At 40.5% G+C, this 13114-nt stretch overlaps 1 protein-coding gene across 10 annotated transcripts in view; it reads left to right on the top strand.

Moving 5' to 3' along the window:
- The window catches only part of LOC130167319 (chloride channel protein 2-like), a 168550-nt gene that overhangs the window by 18691 nt on the left and 136745 nt on the right, over nt 1-13114 (top strand). For 5 of the 10 annotated variants that reach the window (XM_056373341.1, XM_056373340.1, XM_056373337.1 and 2 more), the window contains exon 1: nt 7574-7896. The exons of 1 other annotated variant lie outside the window; for it this stretch is intronic. In XM_056373341.1, the coding sequence (XP_056229316.1) occupies nt 7846-7896 (51 nt within the window). In that variant the 5' untranslated portion in view covers nt 7574-7845. Of the gene's footprint in view, nt 1-7572; nt 7897-13114 lie in introns of those variants that run through there. 4 more of the 10 variants (XM_056373335.1, XM_056373334.1, XM_056373344.1 and 1 more) reach the window with 2 other exon arrangements.

Below are 13114 nucleotides of genomic sequence, written 5' to 3'. Positions count from 1 at the left end.
TGCTAAAAGCAGCAGCATCCTTGACTGTGAGGCATGTGGTTAAGAGTTATAAGAAAGCCTTTTTAATTGGTTTACCACACATCAGCCACTCATGAGGAAGACAGGAACAAAGCCTGGAGGGATAATAACTCTCAGAGAAAAATGTCTGACCTTTTCAGAGACTGATGAACCTTGGTAGGGTTACAGTACGGAGGTTTATACATTTAAATAAATGCTTGTTTGCTGCTTCCCCCAGTGAAAAGAGATCGGTGATTAGTACAAACCCACTTGAATTTCTAACTATTTTGTTTTTTAATTTGTCCATTATTTCAGACAAGTAAACAAAACAGGGCATTTCATTTGTAGCCAGTGAATTAACAACTTTCTCTGGCAGGTTAGCTTTAGCTAGCTAGCTAGTTAAGCTAACATTAGCTGCATGACGAGGTGGATGTAAAAGCTGTCTCCAGTTTTCCAGGTGACTTCTTTTAAAATGAGGATCCTGTAAAGGAGGTTGAAGTTAAAGCTACATCTTAGGCAAACGTTAGCATCCTTACATAGAAGACATGGGAATAAGGAAACAGCATTGTATTTTAGGCTTTTATTTTGATAGCGTCAGTGAGAGAGAGACAGGAAGGTGGGTGGGGGGGGTGGGGGTGGGGGGGGTGACATGCAGCAAAAGGCCGAAGGTACGACTTGAGCCCAGGCTCCTGCAGTTACTAAACTTTTATGGTCCTTTTCTTGGTCGGACTGACAGATTTCTGAAAAATGTTGGACGTAACCCTGAATCTGGCAGTGTGAAGGCGCAGGGATTTTCTGAAGCTATTCAATCATCCAATAAACAGTATTTTGCTGGGCATGCTATTCCTCATGCCATTCCTACACTTTTGATATTGGATTTTTTTTTTTTGGGGGGGGGTTGGGGGGGGCAATACCTCTGTCCAGTCATGGCTGCTAAGTGATTGGGAGCAAAGATAATCTATTGTCATGTTTATGTTACACACTAAGGTTTGCTGATATAATTCCTGGTGTTATAATAAGCTTCAGTTTGTACCAGTGGAATGAAAAGCTGAAGTTTGACAGGTCTGGTATGTGATTATAAAAAAAACCCATTTCCAAGCACATTGAAAATGACAAGCTGAAATATTGGAATTTCACCACTAACCGTTATACAGTGAGAGTAAACACTGTCAGATGTTCTGTCTTATTAAGGAAATGTGGTTTGTTTTCTACCTCTCCAGGACATTTGCTTTGCTCTTCACTGGACTATGGGATATGATGTAAAATGGCTCAGGTCAGGTGACGCAGACTCAATATTCTGATATTACAAAAACGTTCAGTGGTGAAAGGTCGTTTCAGGATAGAAAACAAAATCAGTTAAAATAAAAAAAAAAAAAAAAAAGGTTAATATCTTTTGTATTTGCACTGTACTATTGATAAAGTTTACAAAGTTTATCAGTTACTTAAAGCTACAGCCCTTCGCTGATATATATATTGGAACCTTGGAAGTAGTTTGACCCCGCCAAAAACACACAGTTCTCCTCTCAATAGCTTTTTCTGGAGCTTTCAACCTCATCTCATGTACCTCCTCAGCAGAGGGAGTTTGCTCAGTGTTATTCAGTCTATTCGTGTCTGTCATCGAAGACCATTTTTGAATAGATTTACCATTTTAATTTGTGTCCTTGAGTCCTGACTTGAGTCCTATAAAACTTTTTTTTTGTTTGTTTAAAAAAATGTTGAATGACAAATAACTGTAGCTGGAAACGAGAAACTACAGCAGGTCTATGTGCACTACAGTTATTGAAACAAGTTGATTTTTCATTGAAAACAGGTTGAAATATTTCTACTCCAGCAATTTTTTCCCAGCAAGTTTTGTTTTTGTTTTGTATGAAAAATCTTATTCATATTCATCATATTTTACCACTTGGAGGCAGTTTAAACACATACAAACAATGTGGTTAGTGGAAAAAAATATGTTTAGTTTTCAAAGGAGATTTAAAGAAAGGCAAATAAATAAATAGCTGAAAACAATAAATAAGATTTTTCTTGCTGAATCTATTAAAGGATTGCTGTAAAAATACAATACATAAAAGACAAGAGTAAAATACTAAATATAGTGCAGTAAAAAGTACAAATTCCCTCTTAACCTCCTAAGACCCGAACTCTTGCATGGCGTGCATTTTTAATTTCTCTTTGCTATTTAGGCTGATTGGGACCTCAAAAAAATTATGTCCACATATGAGGACATTAGTTTTAAATTTCGATTACTGAGTGGCAGTATAATATCCTCATATGTGGTCACCAGGCCCTTGTTGAGAAAAAGTTAGTATTGTGGTCTAGAGAACCCAAAATGTGAGGTCCACATATGTGGACGCCAGGTCCTAGGAGGTTAAATGTACTAGAAGTATTATAGTAAAAAGTAGGACATAAATACAGCATTTTAATAAAATATACTTAGTTACTTTCCATCACTGAAAGGCAGAAAGAAAGAGAGCCTGTCTTGGCCGGTGAGAGCTGACAGACCTGCGAGGGGAAATCAAAGGAGGATTAGAAATAGTGAACTGTGGTGGACTTTCATCCAGCCACACTGATCCGTCCTGTCAACACAGACCATGTGAAGAGGAGTAATCTGGCCCAGAGCAGGACCGTCACAGCTGAGCGGCTCCTGTCGCGAAAGGTGCCGACCTACCTGAGTCTAACACACATGCACACACACAAACACACACGCACACACACACGCACACACACGCACACACACGCACACACACGCACACACACGCACACACACGCACACACACACATACACACAGATGTAGAGCTGAATGGCTTTTAGCAGTGTCGCTGCTCAGGCCTCTCCCACTCATTGTCCTCCATTCTCCAATTACCATTTCAGGAATGTAGCATTTCTGTTGTGCAACACACTCCATCACTTGCTCAGTGTTGGATTTAGCTAATAGTTTATCGACTCTGTGCAACACTGTCTCACTCCCCACTGTCCCATATCATATTACGGTAAATGTGCTTTGTATAGCGGCTGTGAATAAGATGCACAAATATCAGAACTACAGACACGTCTGAGAGTGTGTCTTTTGTGCGCAGACAAAACACGCGTATTAACGGCTTATAAAAGACAAATCATCATCAATCCGTCACGGTGCTTTGTTGTCAGCTGTCTAATTTGCCATTCTGTAGGTGTGTTTACTCCTGGTGGCCCTATCTGTCACAATGGAGGCCTCCAGCAAACAAGCTGTCAGACAGGCAAACAAAAGCCATTAACTCTTGCATTAGAGGCCGCTGATTGATGGCATTATCCTCAATAAGGATGTGACAAACTGTTGTTGTGTGTCAAATGCAAAACAGAGAACAAGGGAGTGAAAGCAAACGAATACCAGGGTTTTGTTTGCAGGTCTCTGGGCTGTAGTGCTCGAGTCTGATGTCCGCAACACTTGATAACTGATATCTAGTACTTTTCCAGTCATATCTTGACTCGTTATGGTCTCAGTCGCTGGATGTTCCTTCCCTTTTACACTTCAAGGGATTACACCTCTGACTGGTTAAAGACTAAAGGTCAGAGTATCTTTACGTCTGTGTTTCCTGAAGAAACTTATTTAGCACTAGTTTCACTTTTAGATACAAATGTATAAAGTTTAATTTGCTTGTTTTAACTTCATCTTGCTGATGTGATCCTGTTTTTTTGTGCCTCTGAATTCCAGCTGCACCTGGGGATTTAAACCCAATTTCAGAGTGTTAAGGATGAAGGTCAGTGCCAGCTAAGGACGCGATCGGGCCTCTGACCTCCAGCTTGGGAGGAAATTTCTACCTTAAATAAAAGTCTTAAAAAACAATAATAATAAACAGTCCTCATTCTGGGGAAAAAATGTATTCAAAATATTAAATTACATTAATTTGAAGCTTCAAATCAAGACGGTATCCTCCAGAGAATTCAACATTAAAAATCCTAACTCAGTTGTAGGCTCATATTAGCTTCAAATAAACTTCTGAATCTACAATTGTAAACAACGAGGACTGTGGATTGTGTCCCCCATCACAACCAAAGATTACACCAAGAAAAGCATGTCCCAATGTTTATATGGTTACTTCACTTTTGTTATAAGACATACTGTGACCCTATCCTTTAATATCCCGATTCACCTTCACTGTGAAAAACTGAGGGACAAAACCCACAATCCGCTTTCTCCGCAGAAATACTTTCAGCTGAAGCGAATACGAGGCTTCAGATTTCACAAAACTGAGTCATTATATTTTCGTCCGGGTAGTTGTGTGTAGGAAACACTGTCTGCAGAGAGAATTTTGCACTACATCAACTGTAACTCTGGGAAATCCTCATTTGATTCGGCTAACTGAGACTGATGAAGCCGACATTAGTTTCGGCTTCACTTCAGAGCGCATTTCTGTACATTTCCTCCAGCGTAGTCACTCCACAGCAGCCGGCATGGATGGGCTTACACTCCCATAGCTTTGTCAGACTCACAAAAAGCTTCATACCACTTTGCTTTCGTATGCAGGAACAGTTTACTCCTCGACACCTGGAAACAGACTTTTACAGGTGAAATCGGTGGAGAGAACAGTGACGTAGTCCTGCTGATCTCGTCGGCCTGCGACTGAGGCGGCAGTGAATTAGAGCAGTTTACAGAGGAGTGTGGAGAGGGTGGGGTGAAGGTCAACACCTGCAAATATGAGCCTCAGTTTCTGGATCAAGAGTGAAGCTTTATATTTATACTTTTGCATTAAGGGGTAACGGCCGATGCAAAGTTGCTGTGATCACTGCAAACAGTGATCACAGCAATCACAAAGTGGATAAATAAAATCTCAATTTATTTGCAATTACTGGGGTTTATAATTTAAACACAACACAGCCTGATCATGTACGACACATCTGTGCGATCTGTGGATGAAACGTAAAATCCTACACAGTGGTGCAGAAGTTTAATTCCATCCTGAGGGTGAGATACGGTGTGAGATCGGGAGGCGGGCTGGTGGGAACATTTTAATTGCAAGATACAAGTGGATTTTCTCTTGCAAGATGTCTGAGCTCATCTCAGGTTTCAGGGGCCAGTTGCACAAAACACCTGAAGATTTTCGAGTTAAGGTTTACTTGAAATGTTCACTTAAGTATCTGTAGGTTTCTCCTTTTCTTAGTCTTTAACTTAAGCAATGACTTAGTCAGTTAAACTGTTGCACAAAACACCTTAAATTGAGAAACAGTTGCACAATACACCGTTAAGTGTCATCCTTAAGGTTTCTATAAAATGTTCACTTAAGTATCTAAGGTTTAAGAAATTTACCGCTGTAAAATCTCTTTCACTGCTGCGAATGCCTTAACTTTTAACTAAGGAAACCTTTTAAGAGATGCTGTGCAACACCTTTAGGTAAATCCCTCAGCTGAGGCGAAATTAAACCTTAAGTGACGTTCTTAAGTGGAAAACTTAAGGTGCTTTGTGCAACCGGCCCTAGATATCCATCAGTCGCTGCTGCTGGTTGGCGTTAAAAGGAGCCAGGCCAGTTGCGGTGGTTTGGGCACCTGATCTGGAAACCTGTAGAAGTAGAAGTATGGGCCGTGTTCAAACAGGAAGTGACGCCACGGCAGACCCAGAACACTCAGAGACATAATACACCACACCTGGCCTGGGGGGTGCCTCAGGATACTCCAATAGGAGCTGGAGGATGAGGCTGAGAAGGATTCCTGCCGCCATCTTGACCCGGATCTGGATAAGTGGCGTTAAATGGACGGACGGATGGATGGATGGATTTGTTGAGCCTCAGTGTTTCTGCTTGTCACGAGTCGTTTTTCCTTTTTGAGGAAGTGGAGCTATCAAAGGTGTCAGGAATGTGAACCCTTGCATTCACCTTGAAAAGAGCAGTTTGACAAGATGTGGGGTTAAACTACAAAGGCTGTCACTTTCAAACAAGAATCACACAAAGAAAAGGTGTACTAATGATTAACCGACTCTGTCCAACACACACACACACACACACACACACACACACACACACACACACACACACACACACACACACACACACACACACACACAGTCTGTTTATATAGAAAATACCCTTGTGGGCTCAAGTGTGTATTTTTGCAGAGTTCCATCTCAGGTTGAACTCCCCGCTGACAGCTATGAATAGGTTCCCTGTATTTGTTTCACATCACTGGCAAAAGAACATCAAACACTTCAGTTTGTCAGTATCAAATTTCCCTGAAGCTGAATTAAATCAAGCGCATTTTTGACCTCATGGAAAGATACCCCTTCGCTGCGATGCGAGCCAGGAGTTAATATCTGGAGAGGAGTTAACGTCTGAGTTTGGGAGGTTCAGTCAACCCTAATGGAGGATTCACATCAAGCAGTGTTGTTTTTCTGGCTTTTATTTCTACATATAATATAAGAAATAAATAAAATAAATAAATAATTTCACAGTTCGGACTGAGTGGGTGTTATATCTCAGACTTTAAAATGCTTTAACTGTCACTCCAACAGTTTGATTTTATTAGCACATCATGTTTTCTCCCTTAGTGATTAATAAAACTAATATTTAATGTTACAACCTTAATGCATTGTAACTTCAGCAGCTCCCAAAGTGAGGAGTGTGGACCACCAGCGAAGGTTCCCAGCGGAGGGTTTGTCCACTAATGGTGCAATGGAGCAACGTTTTAAAGAGCGTGCCTTGGTTTTATTGGGTGATGTATAATACACGGCCCTGCTGTTGGTTTCACCCTGTAGGTTGGCGTGTAAGTACAACAAAATGTGGACCAGCAACACGACAAAGGCCAGACTGCGAGCTAACTGATGTCAGTATTGGTATTTGAGAGTTTAAAAAATGCAATATGATATATCAGATTTGAAATAACTTTTATTTACATAAACATACAGTCTAAAGTAAACAAACTTTTCTTCGTCTTTCCCTTCTATTAATTGAAATTTTCCGATTATACTGAATGGGGCATTTAAAAGTTGAAAAATAAATTTATTAGGGCTGACAAACTTTAAAAAAAAATGTTTTAATGTCTAAACTCTGCCTAATCTCTGGGGGCTAAGTGGGTGCCATGATGATTTTTTTGTCATTAAATATGAATATCAATAATTGATACATTAACCAATAAATGATTTGCTGTACTAAAGAAGGCTATAAGTAGTTAATCATCAGAATCCAGGGGGTGTAGTGTATCCACCTGGACTAAACCACAACTTTTCTATCAATAGTTATTTTGCCGTATTCTTACCTTTTGACAATAAAGGCAAATAAACAGACATTATAAAGACTGGCTATTGTATTTTTTTCAAACAAAAATCCTGATGGTCCAAATATTTTTTTTTACATTAACCATAAAATGATTTGCTCTACTAAAGAAGGCACCAGGTGTAGTGGAGGATCAATCCACCTTTCTGTTTTCTATTGATTATCTCACCTTTTGATAAAATGCCTAAACTGTTAAAAAAAAAAAAAGAATGACGTGAAAATCAGAAAAAGTGTGAGATGAGATAAAATAGTTTATGGATATTTTTAGACAGCCCAGAAGTGAGTAGTTCCTCCTGACTTGATTGACACATAGCTCCAGATGGGAGGGTCGATTCCAGTTGAAGTCCCGCCTCGCGGTGTGAATCTTGCTGGGGACTTGAGGCTATAAAATGAAGGAACTTACAGTAACCGGGACGCGCTGTTTAGTTGGAGTTCCCTTTGTGAACTCCTGCACAGGAACTAAAGTCAGCCCGATGCTTTAATCACTGCTCACACTGAAAACAATATCGCTTGTCGTTTTCCCCCTCTCACTTCCAAGCAGAAAAAAACAAAACAAAAAAAACAACCCTTCATCAAGTCGCCGGGTAGAGAGACGCACAGAGCGGAGCCATGGCAGGGGACGGCTCGGACCAGCGGGCGCTGCAGTATGAGCAAACTCTGGTAAGTTTCACTTGTTGCCACTCGTGAACTTTGTCCACTGACCGCACGGTACGTGTTGTCCTCCTGCGTTGGAGAGGGAAGCCGACCAGGCTCCATTCACGAATCTGTCAACTTTAAACGCCGCTGCCATGCTGCGTTTCAGCGAGAAGTGTGCACGAGCGAGAGAGAGTCGGGTGGTTGAAAGTTATAATTTGATTGAAATAAACGCGTGTTGGTGTGATTTATATGAACGCCGAATTAAAAAGTGTGTCTCTGTGATTCGGGATATTTCTCCCGGAGTGTGTGTGTCTGTCGATAAGCAGGAAAATTGAAAGTTGTCAGATTTTTAAACGAGGTTTGTGCTGTTGGAAGCAGCGTGTGGCTCTTAAGTCTTTTTTTTTTTATTTCCTCTTTTGTTGTTGTTGTTGTTGTTGTGAATTTAAAAGGCTGAATAAGAAGCTGAAGACTTTGTCGAACACTGCAGGTTAAATGTCTTTTAGCTGGTAGCTTAACAACAGTGCAGGCAGTAAAGGGACCGACTGTCATAACATCTGGATTTGGCTCCTTATCTCCTGTGTGTCCAAACTCCACTGTAAAAAAACACATATTCTTAAAGTAAGAGGTGTTTACAAGCCTGAACACACATTAGAAAACCGGCGTTTTGTCTTTTATTGAATTTTGAAAATGTGTTGATAAATTCGGCTTATAAATTATTTAATTAAGCGTTGAATTCATTTAGCAATCATCAACTTTATGAGGCGGGTTGCCTTTTCCACACAACGTCTTGGTTCAGGCTGAAGACACCGCGGTGGGCGGTAGGGAGCAGTGTGAGGGTTTTAAATGTGGTGTTTTTTTTAGTGAAATGAAGTGCCGCTTGGTGCTTTATAGATAAGCCGAATTTACAACAGCATCCTAATGATTTGCAAAAAGTCTGGAGTAAAGTTTTTGCATTATGGGTATTTTGTCAATAAGCCAATTAATTCTGACTTTACAGAATTTTTAATGGGATTTTGCATAAAAATCTGTCCCTCCAGGACTATATTTTGCCAGATATTCCAAGCTGTCTGCAGCTATTACATGCAACAGGATGATGTTATCTATCTAGCAGCCACCATACTAAGTGGACTGTCATACACACATTCTAAATCAGGAACTTAAGTCTGTACTGTACATGCACATGCACATGCACATGTACTGTACATGCATGACATGTTGTAAGAGGAGATGCAACTGACAGTTGCATCTGCAGGTGTCTGGTGCCTTTTAGAGTGTGAACAGTGATTGAATTTTTTTTTTAGGTTAGACTTCATAAGCTACCGCATGCCTCATAACCATTATCTAAGGTCATTTCCTTTATAGCTCAGATAACAAGCAGGCAGTCGACTCGTTGTTGGTCTGCAGGCGGCTCAGGAGATATATCAGCTGGGGGAATATGTTTGACAGTAGACCTAGTTTATACAGCAGGGGGCTCTCAAACGTTTGCATGTCACAGGCCTTCAATCACCCAAACGTGGGTGTCCATGGGCCCTGATCAGCATCTCAGTTTTGTCTTTGAGATCTTCATAAGAACTGATTTAAATCACTATTTAGCAATGGATTGTATAACTTGGGAGATGTGTTGAGGGAGAAACACATGTTGACGTTCTCTGATTTATAATTTAGAGAGATTGCACCTTTTCATGGTTTTGCTCCTCCTGAAAGACTCCCTGCATCCCACTTTGAGGAGCATGGACTGGCACCATGCCCCTCAGAAAGATTAAGGGTGGGGTTTGGACTGAGAGTCCCTGAACTGAACTGTGTGTGTCTCTCGTTGAACTTTTCCTGACAAAACTTCTGTCAAGCCTAAAGAGTCTGCTATTTGAAGAGACTAGTTTTATAGGCCAACTGGACCCATTCAGTGGCAGCGAGGCTTTAAATTAAGAAGAGCCACAACTGTAACACTTCTTTGGGCCTCTGTTTCCTTTTTCTTGAAAAAGTTTCTTTGTAAAGGAACCCCCCCCCCCCCCCCCCCTCCCCTCTCCCTTCCCCCTCCCACCTCTCTGTGTGTGCTGTTAATCTGCGTGTGTGTTTGTGCGAGAGATTACACAACGTGCGACCCGCTGATTCAGCGCTGGACGCTCTGTCACCCTGGCGGGGTCTCGTGCTCGGCCCTCCGGCTCTCTGAGAAGAACGTGAAAGCAGCTCTCTCTCTCTCTCTGCAAAACAACAACAAAAAAAAAATCCATGCACACCTCCCGTTCTGTTAATCTCAGCTCTCCCTGCTCTGCGTGGATGATTGTTACATGAGCAAAATTGTGAAAGCATCTAAATACAATCAAATAAAAATAGCTGGTGTATGAGAATAACCTCTTTTAGCATAAATGAGGTCTCACTGTGCCCCCTATCTCCTCACCGTGGGTTGTAGTAACATGGTGTCTTTGTGTGATGTTGGCAGTCTCTGTGGTTGTGTGGGTTTGTTGTGGGCAGTGGATGCTCAAAGAGGCCAGTGTAGCTTGGCTGTGAGAGCGGCTGAAAGGCTGCCTGTACAGAAATTGTTGCTGGAGCCGGGGAGAAGGAGCACTTGCAAATTAAACCAGCCTCAACATATTGTCAGTTAACGGCACAGTGATGCGTCGGTTCGTTTAATAAAACTGATTTTAGCTGGTGTCTTTTCAAGAGTAAAGCCAGGTGATTCTTTTTATGTCTATTTATGCAAAATTACATAATATATGCATATATATATGTAAACTGCAAAAATTTGATTAGAGGCTGCACGTGTATGCACAAATGTTTTTTTTTAATCATTTTTTCTCCAGGATTTTATTGTCACATGATCATCTTAATACTGTTTTCAGCAGCTTTTTCGAGATTGAAAAGTAAAAGAATGAATTTTGCAATCAGAATTTCTTGGCAAACAGCAGCTGTAATCAAAATGAATTAGAAGGGCCGGACAATTACGCGAAATCTAATCGAAATTGAGATATGGCCAAGTGCGATATCCAAATCGTACGAGCTGTAATTATTTTTGATGAAGGTCAAATGTGTCACAACACACCATAAATAAAGCAGAGATGCCTTGTTATCCAGATGTAAAGGAACATGCTTAATTTGGTACACGCCCAAGCAAAAATCTGACCATCCCAACTGAAATCGTGACTCACACTTCAATCGCAATATGATTTTTTTCTTTTGCATATCGTTCAGCCCTAATTAGAGGCTGCACAAGTGTGCACAAATTATTTTTTTTATTAATCATTTTCCTCCAGCATTTCAGTGTCACATGATCATCTTAATACTGTTACAGCAGCTTTTTCAAGATTAAAAGATGAAAGAATTAAGTAATTTTGAAATCAGATCAAATATGTCACTTATTAGAGCCCAGAATATGTTGTCAGTGGCAACCTGTGTCTCAGCAATAACCATGAGTTAAAAGGTACTGTTAAGGTCTTTGCCGTTATAATGTTGCCCTGCGTGTCATTTATCTATGAACTATTAGTTACAAGCTGCTCTATTGATAATGATTAAAAACAAAATGTTTGAAAAAAAGTTGAAATTCAATATTATTTTTTCTGAGCAGCAGAAAAATGTCAAGCAAAGCTAAACAGGTGATTTTATTTTGGCACAAATGAACACAAATGCAGACACGGGTGTGCGTTTGTTTTTGTAGTTTTCCAAACGTGGTATTTATTGTGTCATTAAATAATAAATGGACCGTCTTGTTATCAAAGGTAAAGTTTTATTAGCAGTTGTACAGTGGCGTCAGTTGTGTCCCAATCACAAGTGAGAGGCTAAATTTTACGACATGTTTTGTGAACGACGGCAGGAGTGTTCCCAGGCTGTACGTCAGTATTGCTCCATTTTAATTAATAACTATGTGCATGTGATGAAACTTTACAACTTGAGTCCTGTGTTTTCTGCAGCAATAAACTCTCCCCTGGTGTTTGTTGTCCTTTTGTCTCAGACTGGATCCGCACCAGGACTCTGTCTGGACTCTGTGGGAAGAAAAACTCGTAACCCAGTCGGCTTGTGTAACATGAGTTAGCTTGTTTGACGTAGCGGCACAGACGTACAGTACCTGACTTGGGTTAAACAGTGTTGACAGTCTTTTGTTTGATCCACAGCTCCTTGTTCTTATTTGTAATAATTAACCGGATAATCATAAAGAAGTGATATGTCAGGCTCTTAAAGGGGCATGATGCCAGTTTTGCAACAACAACAAATGTTAACAAATTTCACAATATACAATATTATGATTTTGATATTAAAATATTGCATATGGCGGGAACTATCATGATATATTATTGAATATTGACACAAGCCTATAGGTGACGAATCCAATTTGTTTTCTTATCGGGCCACCAGATATTACATTTTACTATTATAGAGAAAACCATATTTACATTTGTGAAGCTGGAAGCAGTGACATTAGAGGATTAAATCTGCTTCAGCTCCATTTTGGATCTTGACCCATATTATGGATTAAAAGTGTCTGGTGAATTGATCTTTACCTTTCTTCCCTCTACCTTTAGCTAACTGACAATAACATAGTGACTCTGCACCTTTAAACCCACACCGTGTGACAAGCTGTCCGTCTATATTTAGATACTGTTAGAGGAGCATTAGACACATTGGACTAAAACAAATCAGAAATCGTCTTGTGGCAAAAAAGTTTGAGAAGATTACACACAGTTACACTCCTTCTCCTGATGGTGGGAAATATTGACAGTAATGCTCATGATGGAGCTGAGAAACTCTCCAGACATTTACGTATGTGGAGATACAGTGGTTGTGAACGTACAGTATGTATGTACAGTGTGTTACATCCGTCTCTGCATCCTGCCTGTGTCGTTACACCCGTGATGCCCCGACTCATCCATGAGCGTCTTGATTCGTTGCGTTTTATGTTCTCCTCATCGCAAACCCTCGCCGGACGGACAGCGATTGTCATGCCTCCTCTTTTTGTCTCGCTGGCTGCCTTTGATGGCTTGTTATTATTATTACCCGACCATATGAATGTGCTGGGTAATGGTGTGTGTGTGTGTGAGAGGTGACACGGTCTATCTGGAGGCTTATGATCAGCTATCCCAGAGCTTGTGAAGGTGTGTTATATAAGGTCACCAGCGAACACTGAGTGAAAGGATCACCACTGGTTTTTAATGTGTTTATAGCAGTTTTCGAGTCTGACACTTAGAAGCTATAAAAACATTTAAAGCTCCAGAGTTTCCTCTTCTCCTGTGTTTTATTATTTGAAGTGTTGATC

This window comes from Seriola aureovittata, chromosome 4 (assembly GCF_021018895.1).
Source record: "Seriola aureovittata isolate HTS-2021-v1 ecotype China chromosome 4, ASM2101889v1, whole genome shotgun sequence".
Lineage (NCBI taxonomy): Eukaryota > Metazoa > Chordata > Actinopteri > Carangiformes > Carangidae > Seriola > Seriola aureovittata.
The sequence above is the reverse complement of the archived record's forward strand: the minus strand, read 5'-3'. Positions and strand labels throughout refer to the sequence as shown.